The 25,976-nt window shown below is 41.9% G+C and overlaps 1 protein-coding gene across 1 annotated transcript; it reads right to left on the reverse strand.

The window, feature by feature from the left end:
* Positions 1–758: 758 nt before the first annotated feature.
* On the reverse strand, positions 759–25,303 carry Ces5a (carboxylesterase 5A). Its single transcript, XM_013027890.1, has 13 exons — positions 25,231–25,303; positions 23,727–23,931; positions 21,579–21,717; positions 19,844–19,977; positions 15,474–15,627; positions 13,650–13,754; positions 11,394–11,498; positions 10,307–10,447; positions 6,859–6,927; positions 3,734–3,881; positions 1,977–2,126; positions 1,064–1,136; positions 759–987 (listed from the first exon to the last, which is right to left on the reverse strand). The coding sequence occupies exons 1-13, from the start codon at positions 25,301–25,303 to the stop codon at positions 759–761; spliced, it is 1,725 nt and encodes a 574-aa protein (XP_012883344.1).
* Positions 25,304–25,976: the final 673 nt, after the last annotated feature.

The following is a 25,976-nucleotide window of genomic DNA, read 5'->3' on the forward strand; positions in this document are numbered from 1 at the left end:
GAAAAAGACCCTTATGTGTTCTATCTAGATGTGATTCCCTCTCTTATGCTTTCTTACAACACCTTGCTCTTCCTGAGTGACACCTAACATTTGTCTAATGCCTGTTCGCTAACTCACTCATTGGATGTCTGGGACATGAGACACTCAATGTCTGTTCACTGTGACCCTACCAGACAAGCATCTTTTCTTCTTCATATCCACAACTGAACCCGTGCTTCCTGATTTTCAACTTCTAGGCCTTTTATCTTGTATCATCTTTACTGAGAAGGATGCTCTCTGAAATGGTTCCCTCCCCAAGATTACTCTGCAAACCAGAAGAGATTCAGTTCAAACTCAAAGATGTTTAGGTTCCCATATTGAAATCTAAATATTCACATTCTAGGTAATATATACCTGGTCTAACAGAAAAGTCCACTTCATCTTGAATGACAAGGACCAGAGATTTACCAGTGCAGCAGTAAATTTAATTCCTTGTGTATACTTTGCACACTGATTTTATTTCATATGAGAAAATATAATCATGAAGATGACAGTCAATGAGTCAACCCTCCCTCCAGACTTACTGAGGATATCATTTTGCCTTCCAAGATAAATTGCATTTATTGATGTTGAAAAGAAATTCTCTAAGTCCATAAAACATCAGCTAAAGCAGCTTATCCCACAAAGATCCCCATAGGAAGCAGCTCAATGAGAATGAAGCTAATGACTGAAAGCGATGCTTAGAAGGAGAAAAACCACAACCACACAAAGATGACTTCTCAGAAGCCAAGGAGAAAGAAGGGCAAGGTTAAAGAAAAGAAGATTAAAGAGGAAGGAGGAGTGAGTAGAGTTTCTGAAGCTGACATGATATAGGGGAGGGTATCGACCCAAAACTCCACTCTCTCCTCTTTCAGTTCCTGTCCCACGCCCATCTTCAAATCCAGCATCATGTACTGCTCCACGTCATCATAGGCTGGCCAGAGGGGCAAATCGGGGCCGTTAGGATTCCTGGAAGTGAGTGCAGACAGCATGAGATGGTTACCTTTAAACATTTGGTGTGGAAGAGGTCTGCAGGTTCACTTACCCACTCCGAGCAAAGTTAGCCCAGTAGCTCATCATCTGCCTGCTCAGCAACTTTTCTTCCTCGGTGGCTCCATCTGCAGGGACCAAACACAAATCAGTCCACTCACAAGGACTTACTCTTTTGATTAATCTCATTCATACACCCATCTTACAGGATCCTTTCAGGCTTACCAAGCCATATGCAGACACTGAGTGTCCAAGTAACAGCGGTTACTTGGTGGAGGCTGAACACATACGCTCCCTGGTATCTGCTGCCCTTCCAAGCATTCTCATGAGACTGAAGTGTCATTAGAGATACAGATATCCCTTCTTTCTGTGCTTGTCTCTGTCTGTATGTCTCTCCCCATTGTCGAGACTAGTGAAAATTAGCCATTGTATGGAGTTACTGTTATCACTTTTTTCTATTAACAACTTCAATCTAATTGGTTTGTTACTTTAGGCACTAAGCCTGTCACAACCTCATTTGGATCCAGATAGGTAGAGTTAGAATTAATTTTTTGCAGTAGGACTTTGAAAGCCCTGAATGTACCCTCAAGAAATTTCTAGGAAGGACAGGGAGTGAGACCTGTGGTCAGACTAGGAAGAAAATGGTTCTGAGGATTTTCAAAACACTAAATGGCTTAAGTATCCCAAAGTGCCCACTTTCATAGGCTTTAGTAAACAGTAAAGCACTCATTGAGCAGATGTTGGTTGCTGTTTTTTTTTATCAGACCTGGGGCATATTCCAAAGAAAAATTGTATCTGCCTCAAGCACAGAGGTGATTCAATATCAACTTGATAGTCCTGTGCTTTTGCACAGGACTTTTGTAGATGAGCAGGGAATGTTATGATATCAGTTAGTAGTCAATTCTCCCCACCACACCCCACATCCTATGTTCCTGCAAAACCAGGAGCCCATGATCACTTTTCCTTACCAAACATGACAATGTCACCCTTCAGGAAGGCACCACCAAAGACAAAGCGGATTTCATCAGTGTGGTCAGCTTTGACAAAGTCTGGCCTTGAATCTTCAAAGCACTGGGGCCGATGCTGAAACTCATAGAAGTAGACAGGTGCACCGGAATCTGATTTTTAAAAAAGTCAGGAAAATTCAGATATGCAGGAAGCAGATCAGGGGGGCTTGTCTTGCATTGCTACATACAAAGTCTTGGATTTATAGAACCATAAATAGGATAGTGCTGAGACAGGAGACCACCTAAATAAGTCTACCTTCTCTTTTCTAGATTTTTTTGTCAGTCATGGGGCTTGAACTCTGGGCCTGGGCACTGTCCCTCAGCTCTTCAGCTCAAGGCTAGAGCTCTACCACTTGAGCCACAGTGCCACTTCTGGCTTTTTCTGCTTATGTGGTGTTGAGGAATCGAACCCAGGGCCTCGTGCATACAAGGCAAGCACTCTACCACTGAGACACCTTCCCAGCCCCATCTTTACTAGATTTGAGATTGGAATTTCTTGCCATGGCAGTCCTCATAGTCCTAGTGACAAAGATCATAACCGCCCCCTCCCCAGTGTACCCTGGAAAGGCAATAGTTCAGCTCCTCAAAAGAAATTCTTAGTGGAACAAGATTTATCCTTTGTAACCTCCTCTCATTTACCATGGTTCCACTGTCTGAAGATAAACAGAAGGAAGAGGAATCCCCTTCTTCCAAGATAACCCATCCATGTGCACCCTGAATTCCTTTTCTTCTCTTCTAACAAAATCTTCTCTGCTTTTTAATTTTCAGCAAACAAGGGTATACACGCATGCATGCATGGACACATCTGGGTGAGCTTGCTCACATGAACACACACCAACACATACAGCCTTGGTCTCAATTTCTTCTCCAGTTACTGCCTCATTTCTCTGCATCTCTTCCAGCAAGACCCCACAACAGTGTTAATTTCTGCTTTTTATCTCCATTTTCTCTCCTCTTCTACCAAATGGAGGACCCTTCAGAGCACAAAGCCCCATCTCTTAATTCAAATATCATATTTGGACAATAAAAGCATAGGACTTTGATGAATTCTGAAATAAACGTGTTACCAGCACCTGTCAGAACATAGAACTTTCCACCATCTCAGAAGAGTCCATTCTAGTCACTTTCCCCAAAGACAGTGTTCTTATTCCTAGAACCATAGATCAATCACAGATTATGTTCATCTGTTCTTCAACTCTGAATAACTAAAGTAATACAGTATATTCTCTATTGTGTACTCTATACTTTCTTTTGTTTGGCACAAAGGTTTTGAGATTTCATGCAAGTCATGTATGTATCAGTAACTGATTCCTTTCTATCACTAATCACGATGCTATTGTATGAATATACCACAATTTGCTTATGCATTTATCTAGTGAGGGGCACTTGTGTTGTCTCCATTTTCTGGTTACTAGGATTAAAGCAGCTATGAATGTGCATGTAAAAGTGTCTTGTATGGACATAGGCTTTCATCTGTCTGCAGTGAATATGAAGAAACAGAATGTCTGAATCATAGAGTAGGTGTGTTTAACTTTGAGAGAAATTGGTTTTTCAGAATGGCTTTATTTTTTTTTCACCACAATTGTCTGAGAGTTCTAAACATTTCACATCGTTACCTGTTTGTGATCTCAAAGATGCAAATGGTTACTTCATTTGGGGGTTTCTTTTACCATCAGCCTTTAAGGACGACGTCCTTAAAGAATATTCCAGAGACTCACCTCTGTGAAAGCGAGCTGTGACCAATGCAGGAACCACAAAGAACACATCTCCAAACAAGTCCAGTAAAGCATCTCGGATCTCAGCCAAGGAGTTCTTATCCTGGAAGTATTCATTAGCTACAACATGCAAAAACTGAGTGGGGATGTTCTGTAAAACAAATCAATAATAATCATAGGAGTAGAAGACCCAACACAACAATGGCCACCATAGTAACCTTTCATCTGTGCAAGTAAAATTCTTAATGTTTTCTGTTCATTACCTCATTTGATCTACACCATAGTCCTATGATGTAGGTATTTTTTAAAACAAAATAGCTCCATTTCATAGATAGATAAATTGAGACTCCAGGGGATTGAGTGATTGGCCTAAACTTGTTAAAAAAAATAACACGAAGTCTAAAGGCATCCAAACCCCATGTTCCAAACCTCAGTACACTTTCCACTCTGTCATGTGTTAGAATCATTCCAAGGAAGAACTGGCTGCCTCCTTTATGAAATTCAGAGCAAAGTAAAGATGAGGCCCCCCCTTTTTTTGTCGGTCATTAGGCTTGAACTCTGGGCCTGGGCACTGTCCCTCAGCTCTTCAGCTCAAGGCGAGTGCTCTAACACTTGAGTTACAGCGCCACTTCCGGTTTTCTGGTGGTTTATTGGAGATAGGAGTCTCATGGTCTCTCCTGCCCGGGCTGGCTTTGAACCGCGATCCTCAGATCTCAGCATCCTGAGTAGCTAGGATTACAGGCATGAGCCACCAGCGCCCGGCGTATGAGGCCCCCTTTGTTCAAAGGTCATGAAGACTTTTCAGATAGTGACAGTGGAGCACTAAACCAAAGGAAGGACCCTTCAGAGCACAAAGCCTTCTGTGAGTACATGGGCCATATATTATCTGCTCCAGGGGCTAGCACTGCCTTCAAACCTTTGCTAATAACCTAGTTGGTATCTTAAAGCTTCATTCCATTTCTCTACCACAAATGGATTGTTCGAAGCATTCTGTGTGTCAGCATGCTGACTGGCACAGAGCAGGTTTCAGTTCTTCGGCTACTCTGAGACCCATGGTTGAATGCCTTAATATAGGATTCATTGTCCTCTCTGACTCAGCAATATCTTACCTACTGGGCTTCCCTCCTCTTCTTGCCCCAAGAACCAATAGCAAAGGGCAAGAGGTAAACTCCCTGAAAATTCAAGGAATTTGGAATACAGACTCCTTATACCACTTCAAGCCCAAAACAAAGAAGGCGTCTACAGCAGGTGCAAGGTCTGGCCCCTGGAACTATATGGGCAGCAGACGTCATGGTGCTGGAGCTGTCCAAACTATGTAGAACGCTCTATGTAGAACGCCTCTGGCACACCACCAGAAGACAGCCATAAGAGTGAGACCTGGGGTTCTAGAGCCACGTGACGCTTTCTGCATTAGAGAACTACTTCCTATTTGCAAAGTCGTTCCTGACCTGGTACCAGGTATCAAGAAGACCCAGGCTTTTCCCCTCTCACTTTCCCCACCAACCACTTCCATCCCTGGGATTTGGCTCAAAACAACTTTTCCAACTGCTGCATCTGAAATGTCTTTTGCCCCAATGGTCCTCTTTTGCAAGACCTGATCAGTGACCATCTCCTCCACAAGGCAATCCCAATCTAGTCAATAGAGTTTCTACTGTTCAACTTCTCATTTAAGTGTTCCTCAAGCCATAACCTCAATCTCCATTATCAGACAACCAAGACTCAGCAAACATGCTTTCACGAAGCCTTAGGGGCTAAGAGATTACCTGGCCCTGTTGGGCCTACTCTACAGTAATGGCTTGGGAAACTGAATTCTTTCATTCTTCCCAGCCCTTGCGATGAAGCCTACAGTGCTTCTTCTGTAGCTTGCAACAGCGACAGGAGCCTACCTGTTGCAACCTAGTTCCTCAGTTGATCTCCTCACATCTCTCTACTCCAAGTTGGTCCCTGTGCTCCCTTCCAAGCACCCCTCAACTCTACTCCTCTCCCCAGGGAGTTGCCTGCCCCTTCCTGTGGAGATCACAAGACTTCCCTCTATGGCAGCTTTCCAGTACATGCTGCATCCTAGTGCCTAGGGAGTGTGGGACCATGTAGATCTCAACAAACATTTGTCCAAGAAGTCAACAGGGGAAATGAACTTGGCATGCATACAGAATATGTATTTGTGGAGAAGAGGAACAGGGCAGGAAGGAGAGCCAAAATGAAGGAGAGAAATCCATCTCTGAATCCTAGGGTCTAGAGTAAGATCTGCTGCTGCTGTGTTTGTGTACTGACTATGTACTGAATAAATGAATGCGCAACTGGTACTGTTGTAACTTAGTATAGTGTTTGGCTTCTCTTTAATCAACACAAGCCTCTACTTCTATCTGTTTCAGAGTTCAGAAGTTTTCAAATCATAGGTAGATAAGTCAGTACATCTATGCTGCATTATGCAATATGCTTGGGCCAGCAGAACCCAAATTCTAAAAGAAACATGATAGTGAGTACATAAAGTGAATGAATGTGTTGGAACAAAGATGTCTAGTGACCACATATCAGTCTAGATAAGGTTTGTTAAAAATGAAAGGGTTACCCTCCCCCACAGTATAACTCCTGCTTTCACTGTATTTGATGTTGGTATAATTTGTGGAGGGGAAGGGAAAAAATAAATTGTTTAAATAGAGATACAGGTGGACCCATTGCAACAATGAGATGTACAAGATGTTATGTCGAAAAATGAACTTTACAACTTTGGTGGGGGGGGAGGCTTGGGTAGGGGGGCTAGGGGGGGAGATGGGAAGGGATGGGAAGGGGAAACAAAGGAGGAAGCAAAGATGCTTGATAAGAAATGTACTCATTACTTTGCCCATGTAATTATAACCCCTTTGTATGGTATTTTCACAATTAAAAAATAAATAAACTATAAAAGAAAGAGATGGGAAAAAAATGAAAGGGTTAAAAACAAAAACCTTGGGAATTTGGGGAGCTCTTTAGAGTTAAAGATTGTGAATGTAGCATTGTGGGTCTTTACTTTGTAAATGTCTGTTGAATTCATTCATGAGCAATAGCTATACCCCAACATCTAACCCTGAGTGTGGACCAGGCATGTCTATTTAGTGAATGAGAAAAAACCATGACCCAAGCTCACTTACCAGGAACGTATGCAGCAAGCTAAGGGCAACAGACATGTTGGCACCAAGGAGGATCTCGGGATTTGCTTCCTATGAAGACAAAACAGGTTGTCTCTGTGAGTACTCTGGTCATCAGAAAAATAAGCCAGTCCCGCAGGTCCCTGGCAACAGCCTTTCTTAGAGGAGGGTGGAAGGAGCAGGAACTCTCTCAACCCCGGGTGGGCATATGTAATAGCAGCCTATGTAAGTTATCAATGAAGTCTCACATTGGATAAAGGCAGACATTTCCTATCATACCTGTGGCTTTGTGAGTCCCAAATAGCCACTCTGTGAGGGGCGGGGGGGACACTTACTGGCTGAATTGTGCCCTTCTCCCATAATTCCAAATTAAAGTAATAACCACTAGTTCCTAAGAACATGGCCTCTCCACCAATTTGATTGGAAATCTTATCAGAGAAGAAAGTCACACATGCTAGGAATTTGAGCATACATAAGAAATGACAAAAGCTGGGGACTGGTGGCTATAATCCTAGCTACTCAGGAGGCTGAGATCTGAGGATCGAGGTTCAAAGCCAGCCTGGGCAAGGAAAATCCATGAGATTCTTATCTCCAATAAGCCACTAGAAAACCAGAAGTGGTACTGTGGCTCAAGTGGTAGAGCACTAGCCTTGAGCTGAAGAACTCAGAGCCCAGGTCGAGAGTTCAAGCCCCACAATCATAAAAAAAAAGAACAGAAAAAAAGAAATGTCAGGAGGTCACAGAAGAAGATAGCCATTGTAAGACAGAGAGGCTTCAGAAGAAAACATGTGTGTCAACAACTTAATCTTAGACTTCCAGCCTGCAAAACCATGAGATATATTTCTGTTGCTTAAGCCACCAAGTCTATGATTTAATTTGTTGTAGTGGTCTGAGCTGACTCATATGGGCTATAAGTTTGCTTTAACATCACTTTCAAAGAGAAGCTAGAAAATGTCAAAATTGGTGGTTCCTTGTTATTCTTAACAGCACTGTAATCAGGGCCTCTGAGAAGCCAGCAGAGAGAGGATGGTGGCTGAGAACACAGCTATAAGCTATAAGCAGCCAGGCAGCTTAGATTTGAATCCCTGCCCTGCCACTCACCTGTGAAATTGGAAAGTGACTTAATTCATTAAACCTCAAAGTTCTCAGATCTAACATAGAGACCCAACATGGTTGGGATGCTAATGGAAAGTTGATAGTTATAAAGTACTCACAATAATGCTTTGTCCACAGCAAAAGCTTCATTATTATTGGTTATATGACCATTTGCTGGTTGCTTACAACTTAAAATACATATGAGTAGAAATACTATTCACTGGTCTAATGAGTTTTTCTTTTATATATTTTCTGCTGAAGATTAATATTCTGTGTCCCAGAATATTAAGGAAGCTCCTGAATCATTTAAGTTACAAGGGCACTGAAATATAGAGGCATTTTAAGGAATCAATCTGGCTTTGGAGGGTTTTCTGTATTTTTCTATACTCAGGGAGGGAATGGGCTGCGATCAGGTCCCATTTAGTCCACTGAGTTCTGCAGATCTAGATACTGATTTTTATTCCATCTCTGGAGTAATTCCAAGAGGTAGCACTTACAGACCACTTACTCTATGTCTATTTGATGTATAGACCTTTGAGGTGGGTCCTAAAATTAGCCTTATTCCATACACATAGAAGCAAAAGTTCAGACAAGTTAGGAAACTCACCTAACATCACAAAGCAGGTAAGCAGAGAACTCAACATTTAATGGCAGAGACTAAACATATAAAAATTACATATCACTTTCTCCTTACTAACTAGAAAGCTAGTCTTGCCTCTCTGAGCTTTGGTTTGCTTTGCTCTAAAATAAGGCTAATGGTATTTGTGAGTTCTTGCACAGATGGTGTGCTTGGGGAGCAGTCACCGAGGCCGTGGTGTGGCTGTCAGTGGTGGCACCTGCCCTCTCCTTTCAAGCCCGCAGCCAACAAGCAATGAAGGGCCTTACTTGAGCCTAAGCCATTACTCTGTTGTCTCATTTATGGCAGGAGGACAAAAAATCCCCTACTTACCCCAAAACTTCGCTCAGGAGATCAAATTAATAATGGCAGAACATGCTTTAACAACTCAGTGAGCTCAAGATTCTGGTTGTAGACAGCCCCCAAGACCTTTGAAATTTGATAAATCACTATTTCTTAGCCACATTTCCTCCAGTGAGGGTTGATCGATGAAAGCAACCTTTGCAGTATTACAAATTTGATCTCTCCAGTCTTCTAAAGACAGATGAAATCCTCCCAGTGAAGGGATTATTTTTAAACCACAGAATCCAAAAATTATGGCTCTATCTCTACACCAAGCCTTAGATACATGGCCACATCTTAGATGACTTTTTCTGACTGTCTTGCCCTTCGGTCTACTTGTGTTCTTTATAGATCTTATCTTGTTAAAAATTTCCTTAACTAGTACTACAAAGGGGTTTTAATTCAACACATAAAATGCTGAGTACAATACATCTTAATCGTCACCCCTTTTATCATTCTCCCCCATCGCTCCCAACCCTATCCATCCCCTCAATTATCATCTTTTCAACCATGAATTTCCTACGTTTGCTCCTGAGAACATGAATTCACAGAAAGCAAGACCACTGTGACTTGCTTACTACTAAAGACTCAATTTCTGTAACAATACAGTAAATGTTCAATATCTACTTGCCAAATAAATAAAATTGTTCCATAACTGTTCAACTTATATAACCTTAGAGATAGAAATCAAATGCCAGGACCAAGTCTGGATATAAAAAGTTTAAAAAACTGAAAATTTTTAAGCTAATTGTGAAGTAGAAATGGTATTTATTTGAAACGATTGTGTGTAATGATAGATCAAATGGCTTCAACCCTGTCTTTTCCCTTGATATAACTGCCTTGTTTGCTGTACGTCTAGATGAGCAGTAAGGCAAAATGCCTGCTGCAAATTTTCCAGATCCTTGGGTTTGGATATGTCTTGCAAAGGGACCGAATTTTTGGTTCCCAGTAAAGCCATGTTGCAAGGTAATAAGGTGCCTAGTGAAAAGTGACTAAGTCATAAATGCCCTGCTCTCAGAAGAGACTAAAGTAGTTCACAAAGGATGCAGTTAATTCTAAAGAGAGAGAGTTATAAAGCAAGGCTACCCTATATACTCACCTCCTTCTGCCTATGGCTCTTTTCCTTTCTTCTTCTTTACCGTGTTGTAACACAGCCAGGAAAGCTCTAGCACAATTCTGGCACCAGAATCATGAGCCAAATAAACCTCTCTTAATTATATTATCCAGCACCTGGTATTATGTTATAACAACACAAAACAGACTAAGACACATGCTTTCAGACACAGAAACATCAATCATTGATAAGCTCCAGACATAGTCACACAGGTGTCAGGTATGGAAGCCAACAGCTGCATCACAGTTGGGGGGAGTGGTAGATATCACAGCTAGAATTCCTACCATGGGCAACATGAAGCCACACTCCTGGTTATTGACTCCGATGAGAGAAGGCACTACTTCAAGTGTCTTCTGAGACAATAGTTTTAAAGGCTCATCAGGAAAGAAATCTCCATCTATTGCTCGAGTGAAAGATTTTGTGATCTGCAATAGAAGAAAAAGGCAGCAGCCATCAATAGTCATAAATCTCTTGTCCTTAAATTCTGTCAATCTACGTCAATCTAGTTCAACAGTAAGCAGATGTATCCAAAACTAAAGGATAAAGGAAAAATAAAAATAAACCACTACAGGCCCAGCACAAAGCATCAGTCCTTGGCCCTGGCCAGGCCTGCCACTTACTTGGACAAGAAAGTTAAACTTTTTGTGTATTGTTTACTCTCCTGCTGAGTGGAAATATCAATAGTATCTACCTAAGAAAAATGGAGACTTAAGCATAGTAGTTCTCAAAATGTGGTTCTCAGACCAACAACATCTCTTGTGTACTGCTTAGAAGCACACATTCCCCCAAGTACCACTCCATGTCTTCCAAATAAAAAAAATCTCTAGAGGCACAGTTGTAATCTTGAATCTTTCAAGTTTTAGCAAAGATTCTCAAGGCTAGAAGGGACATAAACTATCGCCCAGTGCAATTAGTCACCCAATGATAGAAAGCTGCCAGTGATCAACCAGACCTCACTTGAATACCTGCCAAGTAAGCAGTATTTTAAAAGAGCCCAGCTCTTTGCAGACATGTGTGTTTTTGAAATTTATCAGTTGTTCCAAGCTGAAATGGCTTTATATTAAAATATCCAACTGTTGATCTTGACTTCAGCCTCTAAGGGCATGTGGAATAAGTATGGTCCTTCTTCCCAGGGAGATGCCTAAGGCATCTTACCATCAATCCTTGTATTTTTCTGGATTTTTGCCAGGCTAACTGGCACCCTTATCACATTTTATGGGTGATTACATGTCTATTTACAGCTCTGCCCATCAATCCCCAACCCCTTTCTTTTCTAAGTTCCAAACCATAATAAATAACAGAGGAGTTGGATTGTTCACTATTCCAATTTGGGAACAACCCTGATCCCCAAATTCTCCCCTTCCTCCTTACCTGGTTGAGGCTCAGCAGCTCCTCAGAAGATTTATCCCTTAAGCACGTCAACAGAGCCTCAGAGTCTGTTTCATTGCAACCACAGATTTGTGCAATCATCTGCAACTATTTGCAAGAAGGATCAAGTCAGGACAGTATGGAAAGCATTCAGAGAAATGAAAGCTGGAAAGCACCCTCTGACAAGCCATGGGCTGGTCCTTAGATGTGAAGCCCAGCTACACTTCTCAGTCTCATGCACTTATGTGCAATGTACCCCTTGAGGATAGCTTTGCACACATTATCCTAATCTCTCACCTGTCCTTTCTGTCCTATTTAGAAAATACCAGTGCAGAGGATAAAGATTTGTCTGACTGTTCTGGAATCAAGATTCCTGCACCAAGAAAACACAAATCCTATGTTCTTAGCTTCCTTCACACCATGCCCACAACCTCAGGGTGTCAAATGGAGCTAGGAGCACATAGAATAAGAGGTGATTCTGGAAAGCTCCTTAATCATCCATCAAAGCATCTGCATTTATTGTTCCATTTGTCCTCTCCTCTCAAGGCCTAGTTCCATACCCTGCCCCCAAATCCCTGAAGATCTTTATCTATCTCTACACCATATCAACTTTTTATCTTTCATAATTATAATTTTTATTTGTCTCTATTTATGCTTTGTCTCACTTTAAGCCCCAAGTCCTACCTCCTTTGAGATACCCTTTCAGATCTTTGCAATCCTCATAAGGCTTTTCCTCCCCTAACCTCTTATCGTCCAATGATCCCTCAGCTTCCCCACTCAGCCCATTGCTAAACACTTCTTTTCCCCTTCACTGAATTTTCCGTATTTGTAGAACTTGTCCCTGGTGGTTCTTCATCTTCTGGAAATTACGGATGCTCTGAGACTTCAATGAACACTACAGACCCCAGGAAAATGCAAAGTACTATAGTATATAAAATATACTATAATATTATAGCTTATTTAACATAGCACATAAAAGTCTGCATATAATTGTAAGGCACTGAAGAATCACCTCTATATCTATCCACAGACTACACGTAAAAAGTTCTTCTAATGCAAATTTATATTCTCTCCTGGAGTTATAGCTCAGTGGTAAAACACTTATCTGGTATGTTTAGTTCAATCTCCATTACCATGAGGGAAAAAAATCACAGTCTTTTTGAGCTTAAGATGCACTTTCTTCTTTCATAAACCCAGAGGTCATAACAACACTGGGAAAACTGTAGGTACTCAGTAAATGCTTTGTGGATGAATAAATATATGCAGAAACTAAAAGCTTCTTTATGTATAATGCTACCAGAATCAATGATCTCTGTGTATTAAGGTATTTTCACAATCTTATGACTGTATTTCTGCTTTTGATGCACATTGCTATTCTCTACATAATGTATATAATGTTAGAAGAAATGTACCACATAACCCAGGTATATTGGTTCACAACCTGTAGTCCAAACTACCCAGGAGACAGGGATGGGAGGATTGCTTCAGCCCAGGAGTTTAAGATCAGCCTGGGAAACATAGCAAGACCTTATCCCAGAATCTGAGAAAGAGAAAGAGAGAGGAGAGGAGTGAGAGGAACAGAGAGGAAAAGAGAGAAAGGGAAGATGGAAAGGAGGAAAGGGAAAGAAGGAAATGAATCATTAAAATAACTCATACCTAAGATACAGCTACACAGCCTAGTGCTTAGTTAATATGCATTGAATGATTCCTCATTCATTCAGCAGATATTTTTGGTTGCCTAACATATGACAGATGCTATGCTGAAACATGAAGGACAGAGAAACTTTGGCCCCCAGATCTTCATATTGTAGTATAAAGTTAAGAGAAGGTAGCAAATGACAAATATCTAGGACCTAAGCCCTATCGCTTTCCCTCAATACCGTGCCAGACATCCCATGCCATCCAGAGTTATTGACAAATGAGCTGGAAATATCCTTCAAATCTTTCTTAACACAAGTATAGAAGAAGGGTTGCTCAGAAGAACTGAAACCAAGTTATGTCTCCATGCAAAGAATAACAGGCAACATGTGAGAACTCTAACATAAACACATCTAACTCGAACAAGAAGAGTGCTGCATTGTATGGCTGCACCCATTGCCTGTTGCACAAGTCTTCTATAGAAGGATAATGTTCCCTTTGGACCAGAATGAGTTTCCTTGGGCATGCTCAGTAAGGAAAGCCAAGCACATGATGAAACCACCTGTTGACTCCAGAACATGTTCTCTCTTTGCAAAGGAGAGGTGTTTACAATATACCTACATCCTCTCTCAGTTGCTCCTCAATGGTCTTCAGGCAGGGGATGATGGCCACCCCACTCTCCATGATGGCTCTGTGAAACAAGCCCTTGGCCATAGGTGATAGAATCTGCAAGGAGAACACAGGATAACTATGAAGAACACCCTGGGAACTCTTATCACCATGTATACCACTCATCCCTTTGAAAGACTACTTCTTAGGGGAGAAAGCCTTGGATTGGGGGCAATCCAAGAATTAGATGTGATGGTTTGAGCAAGTTATTTGACCTCTCTGAGATCCCATTGCCTAAATGTGATTCACAGCTCTTCCCTGTCTAGCACATGGCTTAGAAATCAGTGTTTCTAAGCATTAGTTTACTCCTCTGCCAAACTGGAATCAAAATTGAATATCTATCACAGAATTGTTGTGAAAAATAGGGAAAGTAACAGATATAAATTTATCCAAATCTGGTCAAGTCTCATGAAAGGTGGCTGTTACTATATATATAAAATTGGTTCATATATTCCAGTGTAGAGGGTACTCTTGATAGATAAAAATACCTTGACTATTATGAAGGATGAACAGCAGAAGTTCTCTTAATCCATGGACAGGTAACTGATCCCTATAAATCATATGTTCATTTATGCTAAGGAAATGGTGGCCCAATGGGCCATTTTCACAGCCATACACTGCCACATTGTCATTTCCATTGGGTTCTTGCCGAGACAGGCGTGCTGGCTTCCAAATTTGTATCTGTAATTGCACTTGCTATTGTAGTTACATAACCAAGGCAATATTGTGGGAGACAATGGATTATGCATGTAAAAAAAGAAAACAACATTGCAAACAGCTTTAAGGTTTTGCTTCCTGAAAAAATACATTTAAAGTGTAATTTGTAGGATTGAATTCTGCAGGCGATTTTTACAGAAGGATCAGTACTACGCTCTAATCCACAAATCCGTTCTAAAAAGGTAACACACTGTTTATCAATGTACATTTATGTTTTTGTTAAATAGAATGTTTCCATGTGCTGATTGTTATGCCATGCTTTAGTGGAGCTTTTCAAATGAACAATTCTACAGTTTGGAATGATTTGAGTGCTTTTCAGGGCCCCAGTGCTGGAAGCTTGGAAGTATGGAGTAGTGGAAGGTCACTGGGAGCTCTTTCCTTGGGGATAAAACAACAACAAAGGGTTGCTGTAAAAAAGGAAAAACCTGGCCCCATGAGTTCTTTTTGCTTGTTGGTACAAGATATTGAGCTTCTTCCTATACATACCTGCCATACTATGATAACATATACACATATACCACCCTCACCAGACACCCAACCAATAGGGTCATATAATCTTCAGCTTTGAGCTCCTGAAACTGCAAGCTAAATAAACCTCTTACTTTACAAGCTAGCCTATGGCAGATACTTGTTATGGTAACAGAAAGCTGGCTAGAAGTCAGGTGGGTGATGCCTGGATCAGAGTGGAACTGAAACTCCCCAGAAATATAGGGTGCCAATGGGCTTAGCCTCCCTCTTCCAAAAACACTACCTCCATCTGATTAACATAAAAGAAGTATTTACCAACACTGGTAACTGGCTGCTAGAACTTCAACTCTAAAAATACAAATTGTTCATCATTAGTGACCTCCAGTGAACAATCTAAACTCCCAGTAACAACTGTGTTATTCATGAGATGAGAATGCATCTTGACCTCACAACGTGAAGATGGAGGGAGAGAATGTATGTTAAAGAGATTTTTTTAGCACCAAGGCACCAATCAAGTATGAGTGATTCATTGTCCTCGTTTTCATAACCTCTCCACCAAAAGTCATTTAAGTCACAAAGCAGAGAACTCACAAGGCCAGAAGCACTAATGGCTCCTGCTGAACCTCCAGAGATGGTCACAGAGTTGGGGTTGCCACCGAAGAATTGGATGTTCTCCTGGACCCAAGATAAGGCGGCCAACTGGTCTTTGAGGGCCCAGTTTCCTGAGCTGTGTTTGTCGTGTGTTCTGGAGGCAGAAAGCAAGTGAGAATTAATTCTTAGTCAGCTGCTGTCTGTGGCCTACAACCCAGGGAGACCTAGCAGAGCTCATAAGCAGATGTCATCTGGGAAAAGAATGAGAATCCAAGTCTTAAGGGAGCTGGGGAAACTGGATTTAGTATTCAACCTTTGCTGGGATTTGGGTTTCTTGAAGATTCCATGAAATTTCTGCATCCCAGAAAAATTCTTGTGCAATATTGTACATCAATTTTCAGGGCATTCCCAGACCACCTGAAGCATTCTGCTGGTGAAAGTAAATCTGTACTTACTGTACTGAGTAAGTATTTCCCAGACACAGAGATTCCAATTCCAAATATAAAGTTATTAACAATAGCAGGATGTTCCTGACTCTGTTCTAGAGGATTTATGGCTAACACCTACATAATTCTCACCATTTGTCATCCAAGTGGTTCTAGATTGTCTCCCTTTGCCTCTGTGTCTTCTCTCCACCCTCCCCCGACCTGCTTCCAACAGGTTGACCTCCAAGAATTGCCTGGCTCAGGTTTCAGCTGTATTCCTTCAACAGAAGGCATAGGCAGGGGATTGAGAACAAAATAGGAAATACTGAGGTATTCATCCTCTACTTCCTCCATGCTGAGGAATGGGTTGGGCAGGGGTCACATTTCTCCATGGTTACAGCTTATACTAATTCTCTTTGATTATGACATTAAGAGACTAATGGGTATAAAACCTCATTTGAACAGACTATGAAATTTAGGCAAGATTAAATCCTCTTTGTAGAAAGATCTAAAAAGTTACAAATTTGGAATTCAATGAATCTAGTCCTAGAATCCATCCATGATCCTAGTCATACCCCCAACACTGCTGTCTCTATGGAATTTCTAATAGGAAAAAGAGTAAAGATACCATAAAACCAAATAAATGCCTAGATCAAAAGTATCAGTGCAACCAGGTATGGTTGGTACATGCCTATAATCCCAGCACTCATTATGGTAAAGCAGTACTATCTCAAGTGCAAGGCCAGCTTGAGCTATGAAGCAAGACACTGTCTCAAGAAGAAAACAGTAAAAATCCATGTGGCGAACACCATAAAGGATCCAGTATCTACTCCCCACTACCTATCAGCTCCCTCAAATTGTCCCAGCTCTTGGTTCCTTTTCTCTGTCCATGACCCACGATTGATTGACTATATTTCTCACTCTCAGGAATCTTTGAAGTCTTCCTACCTGCATTCCCTGGTGGGTCCCACATTGGTTTCCATTCCTCCCTTACAGTTTAGAAGCAGCACAATTTAGCAATTAAGGTCCCAGCCTCTAGCCCAGAATTTATAGCTTGGCCTTTCACATCTGGTTACTTTGGGCCAGTCATTTAACCAACTTGGACTCCATGTCCTTTAGAAGGAAATGAGAATAAGAATAATAGTATCTTTGCCGGACACTGGTGGCTCACATCTGTAATCCTAGCAGGATTTCAGGATTTTCCGGAGGCTGAAATCTGAGGACCGAGGTTTGAAGCCAGCCTGGGAAGGAAAGTCCATGAGACTCTTATCTCCAATAAACTACTCACAAAAAGCTAGATAAGATGATGCTAAGTGAAATGAACCCCAAGATAGGGACACAAGTGGGTTTTTTTCTTTCTTGCTATTGTTTCTAATGTATTTATAAGGTACCATGTAATTTTTTTGTTGCTTTGTATGTCCCTCCCCCATGGTATAACCCCTGTTTTCACTGTATTTGATGTTGGTATAATTTTGGGAAGGGAAGGGAAAAAATTGTTTAAATAGGGATACAGGTGGACCCATTGCAACAATGAGATGTACAAGATGTTATGTCTAAAAACGAACTTTACAACTTTGGTGGTGGGGGGGTGGTAAGGGAAAACAAAGGAGAAGGCAACAATGCTTGACAAGAAACATACTCATTTTCTTGCTCATGTAATTGTAACCCCTCTGTATGGTATTTTCACAATAAAAACTTATTAATAAAAACAACAAACTTTACAATTGGGGGGGTGGGGAGAGTGTAGTTGAGGAGGTGGGAGGGAAGGGATGGTAGGAGAAAAACAAAGGAGGAGGCGACAATGCTTGATAAGAAATGTACTCATTACCTTGCTCATGTAACTGTAACCCCTCTCTACAGTATTTTCACAATAAAAAAACCTTATTTTTTAAAAAGGTAGAAATTAACGAACTTCAGACAGTTGGGGGGGAGGGAAGGGACAGTGGGACAACAACAAGGAAGGGAAGGGGTAACAATGATCGACAAGTAATGTACTCATTGCCTTACTCATGTAACTGTAACCCCTCTGTACAGCATCTTAACAATAAAAAATTTTAAAAGTCAGAAATGGTGCTATGGCTCAAGTGGTAGAGCACTAGCTTTGAGCAAAAGGAGTTCAGAGACAACACCCTGGCCCTGAGTTCAAGCCCCAGGACCAGCAAAATAAGAAGGAGGAAGAGAAGCAGGAAGGAGGAGGGGGAGGAGGAGAAAGAAGATGGAGGAAGAAAGAGAAGGAGGAGCAGGAGGAGAAAGGAGGAAAAGGAAGAAGGAGGAGGAGGAAGAGGAAGAGGAGGAGAAGAAAAAGGAAAAGGAGAAGAAGAAAAAGGAAAAGGAGGAGGAGGAGGAGGAGACCACTACTACTACCACAGGTTTGACAGGAAGATTGACCATGCCAGACATACAATAAGCATTACATATGTGCTCTCTACATATATGGACACCCCCCCCGACTCAGCTCTCATCCTGCAGGGTCTCCTGGTTCCCTCGGTCTTAAAAGTGAAAGTCCAAACTCCATGGATGGTCTTGCATTGGAGCCCTTGCTTTTCAAATCCATCTCCTACAATGTCCTCCCTGTCTATGCTGAAACCAAGATGATTTTCAGAAATCTTTCTGCCAAAGAATTCCTATGTAGAATCCCAATGTATACAGCTGCTAAAAGTGTAAGTGCCCTCGTCGGAGGACCCTGTTTTCCTGCCCAGCCTGCACAGAAGTAGCAAAGTCACCTCTCAGAGCTGCAGACACAAAGCACCATTTGCAGATCTTGCTCATGAGCTGCTCCATTCCCGTCCAGCCTTCCAGCCACTGCTAGGGCAGCACCCTGTGCTGAACACACTCTCTCCAAACCCCTCCTCCCAAGCCCCACTATATACTTAAGGTATAACTGCAATGCTACTCCTCTTAGGAAGAACTCTGGAATCTCCCTTCCCATTTCCATGTGCATTTGTCTCTCCCTCTTGGAGGTTTTAGCCCCATCCTGCTTGGTGACAGAGATGTATATCCCTGCATTATCTTCCTTACTAGCTTACACACCTCCTTAGGATAGGCTTCCGGTGTACATCATTGCTGCCTTTCCCCATAGCATAGGACAGCAGCCTCCAAGCATGACTCCCCCCTCATTCTTCCATGTTGAAGGCAGGATAATAGAAACTGTTGAGACAGCTAGCCCTTTTCATTGATCTCCAGGAGCCTGTGTAACTTCTTTATGCCAGTTCCCCAAAATGCTCCTCTTCTTGGGTCTCTTTCTTTGCCCATGACCCATGACCATGTAAAATGGAAACAACAATAGAACTTTCTTGTTGTGTTACACTGAAGGTGAGTTGAACTACCATGTGGCAGGCAGACAATGAGGGTCCTGGTTCACAATGAGCACCCAGTTATACCTAGAAGATATTACTGAAAGAAGGGAAGCCAATGTAATTGGGGAATTCTTCTCTGGGGGAGAATTTTGGGAGTTCAGGTGAGAGGTATGAGAGACACTAGCTACTGCTCACACAACCTGTCTCTCTGTCTCAGATGATTTTGGATGTCACCATGTACAAAGCCCTGCCTAATGGACAGACATGAGGAGATACACTTTTAAGTTGATCCCTCTCGTGTGATCCCCTCTGCTCTTTCTCCTTCTCTGTCTGCTGGCCAAATGCTGATGCGGGACCCAAGAGAATCTACCTCATAACCACAAGATGGAAGGAGTCCCTGATAGAACATACAGAAAGATGTCTGTCTATCCATTGGGGATATTCACATGGATTTCATGCAAATGACAAAGGTTTTTTTCATCATGTGAAGCCAGTAAGATTTGGAGAGGCATCTAGGATAGTTGCTAAAATTACCTAATTAGAGCCCGATTTATTCAACACCTCCAAAGGTTCATTCCTGGACACTGCCCATGACTTCTGCACAGCTACCCCCGGGGTTTTAGGATGCCAGTCACCTGAGGAAACTCACTTAAAGAAGCCAAATATTCCTAGCCGGTACTGGATGATCACAACTAGAATATCCTCATAGGCAGCCAGGGCAGAACCATCATAGATGGATGCTGAGCCAGTCTGGAAGCCACCTCCTGGGATCCACACCATGACCTAAGGAGGGGAGAGGAACATTCCAGTCAGTCCACAAGGAACCTATATCCCTTCCCTAGACATGCTGGTGACTTCTTTCTTCTGTGAAATATTCATTTCTAAGTAGGGTCAGATGTTTTGTCTGTTGAAGAAGGGTCCAGGTTAAGTATGCAAGTTATGGTATCTAAGTGAATAGTGCTGAAGTTTAGCTCAGCCACTGATTAGCCGAGTGACCTTGGGCAAATTATTCAATCTCTCTAAGGATCATTTTTCTTACCTGTAATTTGTGAAGAACGAAAGAATCTCAGGAGGTTATCATGAGGTCTACAAAAAAAATGCACATCTAAAACCCATACATCAGTGCTGGCTCACTCCAGGTACTCAGTGTTAACTAAGTATCACTGAGCCTGGGACCCACAAGAAGACGGGAATCACTGTAAGCTGTGGATCAGAGCAAAAGCAGCTTACACTGTTTGAACTTAGGACTTTTTCCTACCTTCAGAGAGAAGAGTAAAATAAGAAATTGAAATACAAAAAATATTATTAGAAAAATTAGGACCGGAGAACACAGAATAGTAATAAATCCATTCCAGTCTCTTGAGTTCATTAGTAGAAACTGTAATCAATGGGGCAGGAATAGAGAGGAAAGTCATGGAAGAAAAAGCAGAGGTGGACAAAACATTGGCTTTGGTGCCTGGACCTAACATGAAACAAGTCCCAAATGCATTCCCTGTGCCTCATCTGACTCATTGGTATTGGGTCCAGTAATCCTTAAATGTCATACTGCATTATGTGCTTAGCATGTCGTAAGTACTCATAGATGCATTGGTCATAATAGACAGGAACACGTCTCCCACTATCCCCAAGCTTTTTTGCTCAAGGCTAGTACTTCACCATTTGAACCACAGTGCCACTTCTGGCATTTGGATGATTAATTGGCAATAAATGTCTCAACGGACTTTCTTAGCTATGCTGACTTTGACATCTTCGGATGTCAGCCTCCTGAGTAGCTAAAATTACAGGTGTGAGCCACTGCACCCTGCTCTATTACACTTTCAAATGGAAAACTTTGTATTATTACCTCACTATCTTGGTTACCTAAGGAAAGTCAGAAGATGCAATTATCCTCTTTGAAAATGGAGTTCCAAGATTTAAAACAAATCAGAGTTCTTTGAAGCTATGTTTTTTCTGAAAGTTTAAAAACTACTCAATACTTAACGGAAATGAGAAAGCAAAGTGAAACTAAAACCAAAGCTCAATAAAAGCTCAGTCAAGAAAGATGGTAAAGGGCTGGAAAGGTGGCTTGCTTTGCATGCACAAGGCCCTGGGTTCGATTCCTCAGGACCACATAAGCAGAAAAAGCCAGAAGTGGCTCTGTGGCTCAAGTGATAGAGTACTAGTCTTGAGCTGAAGAGCTGAGGGACAGCACCCAGACCCAGAGTTCAGGCCCTATGACTGACCAAAAAAAGAAAGAAAGAAAGATGGTAAAGTGAAATCTACCATTATTTTCTTTGAACAAGTTGTTGATATGTTTATATGCCAGTTACCCAATAATCTAAACACCCTTGCTGGATCCCAGGCCAAAGACCAGCTAGCTACAGCCCAATGCCAATGTGTCTTACTGGGAGTTTAGAGCCATCATCCGCATGGGCTGGTGCATAGATGTTAAGGTACAGGCAGTCTTCTGATGTTCTGAATTTGGGGTAGCGCACCTTGAGCCAAGATTGATATGAGCTGATCCACTCCAACTTCTGGGAGCACCTTGGAGAAAAGTAGAAAAAAAAAGCCCATAGAATTACTCTCAGCAAATCAACCTGGAAGAAGCCAGCCCCTTATTGCCAAAACTAGTAAGCAACTAAACTAACACACTATCATACTCTTTGATCTCGTTCCCAGATAAGAAAGCTACATTGTACAAAGTAATTGTATTAGCTCCTGGTACATGCCCAGTCTTACAAACACCCATCACAATATAGATGCACATAAAGATTCAAGATGGCTCAACCATTCTCCACACTGTGGAGGTCAGGATATTGAGCTGAGTATGACATGGTCCTCTCCCACAGTTTCCTTTTCTGCTCCCAGAGAACCAAAGGACCTCTTTAGATCTCCATAACAGGAACCAACTACATTAGATTTTCAAAGAGATTCCTGCATCCAGGCTTTTCTCAAGCTCTATTTGTCTGGATTCCTCTGACCTCTATCTGCTAGCTTATGGTTTTCCTTTGTTTATAAGATTCTGTGCAAGTGTCACTTCCTCCAAGAAGCCTTCTGAGATTTCTCCATCATAGTTCTTTTTTGGAATCATCTTCATAATGTGTGTTGCATCCTAGAACTTGTTTTAGGCTTATCCATGATCATTATCATGTTCTCCAACTCTACTGTGAGTAGCTAATTGACTAAGATTCTATATTAACTACTTCTGTACCTCATATCCCTTAATTGTTTGATACCATAATTGTTTGGTCCGTATCAGTTGTTTTCTTGGCATACTGGTATACATACTGGCAATGGGAAACTATTGCAGCAATCTACTTCCTCCCAGCTATTTTTGCCTCCTGGCCTCTCTGTGTACTGTTTATCACAAATTCAGACTTTATTACATTAAACAAAGCTATCACTAGCCTTTTTCCAAAAACCCCTGATGGCTTCCTTGTCACCTTATATTTTAATTGTCAATGGTTACCCTACATGCTCCTAGATGAAAGTCATGACAATCTCCCCCCTATAATGATCCAATTTGGGATTTTCTATTTTATCAGGATGCAGAAGCATTATACATTTAATACAAACTATACCTCAAATTTTGAATATTGACCTTTTTTCTAAGATAGCATATCCAGGCTGATATTATATTGCTGAGCAGCAATGAGCTGAAGCTCCTGTTGTACTCTTGTGGCTGAGCTATGGTGTGTAGTAGGTTATGTATAGTAAATACATCTTCAACTTACCAGGACATAAGTCCATTGCTAGTAAAGAGCATGGTCAATACTGTGTGCACCCTAACACCCAATGGAAAACTGATTATTGAGTTGGCTGTGAATGAATAATACTTGAAGAATGAATGAATGAATCAGTAAACAAGTTTGGTTTTTGTCCTGTTTTTGTTTTGCCCTGGGTCACCTGAGGGCATATGTCAGAAGATTCTTGGGAATTTGCCAGTCACACTGCCATCCAGAAGTTTCATCTCACCCTTCCTCAATTAATTGAGTCACTGCTTTATCCTCCGAATATGAAAATCTGTAGTGGCTGGGGGGGGAGAGATTCCTCATCTCCCATGACCTCCCTCACCCCATGCCCAGTCACCCACATCACCATTCCACAGGAATTTAGGAAGTTTCCACTGGGAACCAGGCATGGCATTGAATACAATTTTGACTAAAAGAGCTAAAATCCCCTTTCTGTGGTTCTCCCTTCTGAAGCCTAACCCAAACTGAGTATGGGGGCTAAAGACCTGGATAGAGGTCCCATGGAAATATCTGGAGAGTGTCTTCAGGGAGCCCACTGAAGTTCTTCCTAAACCTGGCTGGGGCTCAGGATCCCTAGAGAGCATTCAAATCATTCTGACGGCTTAGGAGATTCTGATTCAGAAAGCGCAGAAGGGAACCCAAGGATTGCTGAAACACTTGCCTCTGTTAATGGCCCCTCCTCCTTAATGTCCGCCCCTTTTCTCTGTTGCCCCTAGGTTTTCATGATCTTTATTCTCCCTCAATGATCTCCCACCAACTCTGGGAGTCATGGGCCACCTGTAGAACAGAGCCTGGTCTTACAATGGCGGGTAGGAGGTGGCATCCCTCACGTCATTCCAGGGCACTGCAGGCTGTGGGTTGGCAAATCGCAGAGGTCCAACAGGGGGTGCAGCAAAGGGGATCCCAAGGAACACATTCACAGACTCAGGACTTCCCAGCACTGTGGTTTGCTGTCCTTGGACCCATCCCAGCTTGGTGTTCCTCTGCGGCACGTCAGTGCCAATACCTGAAGAAACATAGGGGAAGAATAAATAGCTAAGTGCAAAGACACAGGGAATTAGCCAGCTTAGAACTCTCCTGGAGAGCACTCTCTCTACCCAAAGGCCATGCAATGTAAGTAGCCAGATAGCCCATCCTAATCGGCATCCTCTGCTTTCTTCAAGATTTCCATAGAAGGGGAATAACAAAACGCTGAAACCAGGACACAGGATGACCCATGGCAACAATGATACTCACAAGATACTATGTTGGAAATGATCTTTACAACTCCAGCTAAGGCGAGGGGGAGGGGGAGTGGTAGGGAAGGGATAGTAGGAAAAAAAAGAAGGAGGTAACAATGTTGGGCAAGAAATGTACTCATGTAACTGTAAGCCCTCTGTACAGTACCTTTACAATAAAATAAAATTTAAAAAACTGTACTCATGACCTTACTTATGTAACTGTAACCCCCTGTTAAATTTTAAAAAAATAAAAATAATTAAAAGATTAAAAAGTCACACACACAAAAAGATAGCCATAGAAGTTACCACCACCACCACCAGAACACTGACTAGAAAGACTACCACCAAGCCACAGAATTTAGGGAGAGGGCTCACTTGCTTTGGAAACTGACTTTCCAGCACTTCACTAAATTGTCTGCCCCAGGGTTTTCAAAATACTTGTCATTCCCACACCCACCAGCATAACTACTAGTGATTACTTAAGTTTACTCACTGCTTATTTTTCTGAAAATTAAATAACTGTTTAAAGTTGAACCTAGAGGAATCTTAAGCAATAACATCTATAGAGTGGTTCTGGTAAGTTAGGTAGGTGATTTAGATACAAATGGAAATTAATATACAGAAATAAAAATATGAAAAATTCTCATGTGAATGCCAACTGAAATCAGTTCAGACATTTCCAGGAGATGACAAGATGTGCAAATGTCCCAGGTTTTGCAGAAAAAAATAGTCTAGAGAAGGAAATTTCTCAAATTAATATTTGGCAGAATGCAGGTATTCTGATGACATTCAAAGGCCTGTCTCAGAGGCCAAAACTATAAGAGAGGCTCCACATCCCTCCCTACAGCTCAGGAGCCTCTTTTTGCAGGTATATAAGCAACCCAAAGGAAGGACCAGGTCTTTTGTACTGAGAAGGCTCTGGACCCAAGGCTCTCAGCATTATGAGACATTTGAATCTTAAGGGTCTACACAGCTCTCCATGGTCCTCAGAGACTAACAAGAAATAACTTCATTTCCACCTGGAAATCCTCCCCCTTCTCCCACCTTTTCAGATTCCCCCACCCATCTGTCATTGAGCATCTCACCCCGGATGATAGCTGCAAGGGTCCACATGGCCCAGATTAGGGCTTGGCTGTGGTGTACCCAATCCCCAGTCATCTGGCTGGCCTGTCTGAACTTCCTGGATATCCACGGATGATGCTGTTTTCAGGGACAAGAAAAAGCTTCCTGTCGGAAGACAAATGCTGAGCTGCAGGCACAGAATAGCAGAATAGCATCCGATCAAGATTTTCAGAGATATTCACCAAGCAAGCTTTTCCTGTTCTGATTTACATAAGAAGCAGCTGATGATTAACTCTTGTAGTGGAAAAGATAGTTTTGTAGGCTTTAGGTGCATAGAATAGCAAAAGTCAAAAGGATATTCAGGATCAAGTAAGCCATGAATCTCAAGCTCAGACACCTAAAGGACCAGAAAGACAACAAACCAGCAGTGAATGAAGTTGGCTATGAGGGAAGAATAGGAAATGATAGGGACTAATGCAGGCTTAGTCCAAAAAGACAGTGACAACCCAACTCCAACAAACATTTGTCCTAGGACTGTGCAGGTAGACCAATTCAAATATCTCTTCATTTTTAATTTAAAAAAAATCACCAGGTGAGGTCAACATAGCTTTTCTACTGTCTTCGTCCTGGTCCAACTATCATTTAGATTCAGGCCCCCCAATGTAAATGGCAGGAAATAAGCCCTGAGAGAGGAAGTTATGGTGGGTGGTTCCATGGATACTGGTTCTTAACGTGCTGGATGCACCGCAGTGCTCTATCCAACATCCTT

The sequence above is a fragment of the Dipodomys ordii genome, unplaced genomic scaffold (genome assembly GCF_000151885.1).
Source record: "Dipodomys ordii isolate 6190 unplaced genomic scaffold, Dord_2.0 Scaffold106, whole genome shotgun sequence".
NCBI lineage: Eukaryota > Metazoa > Chordata > Mammalia > Rodentia > Heteromyidae > Dipodomys > Dipodomys ordii.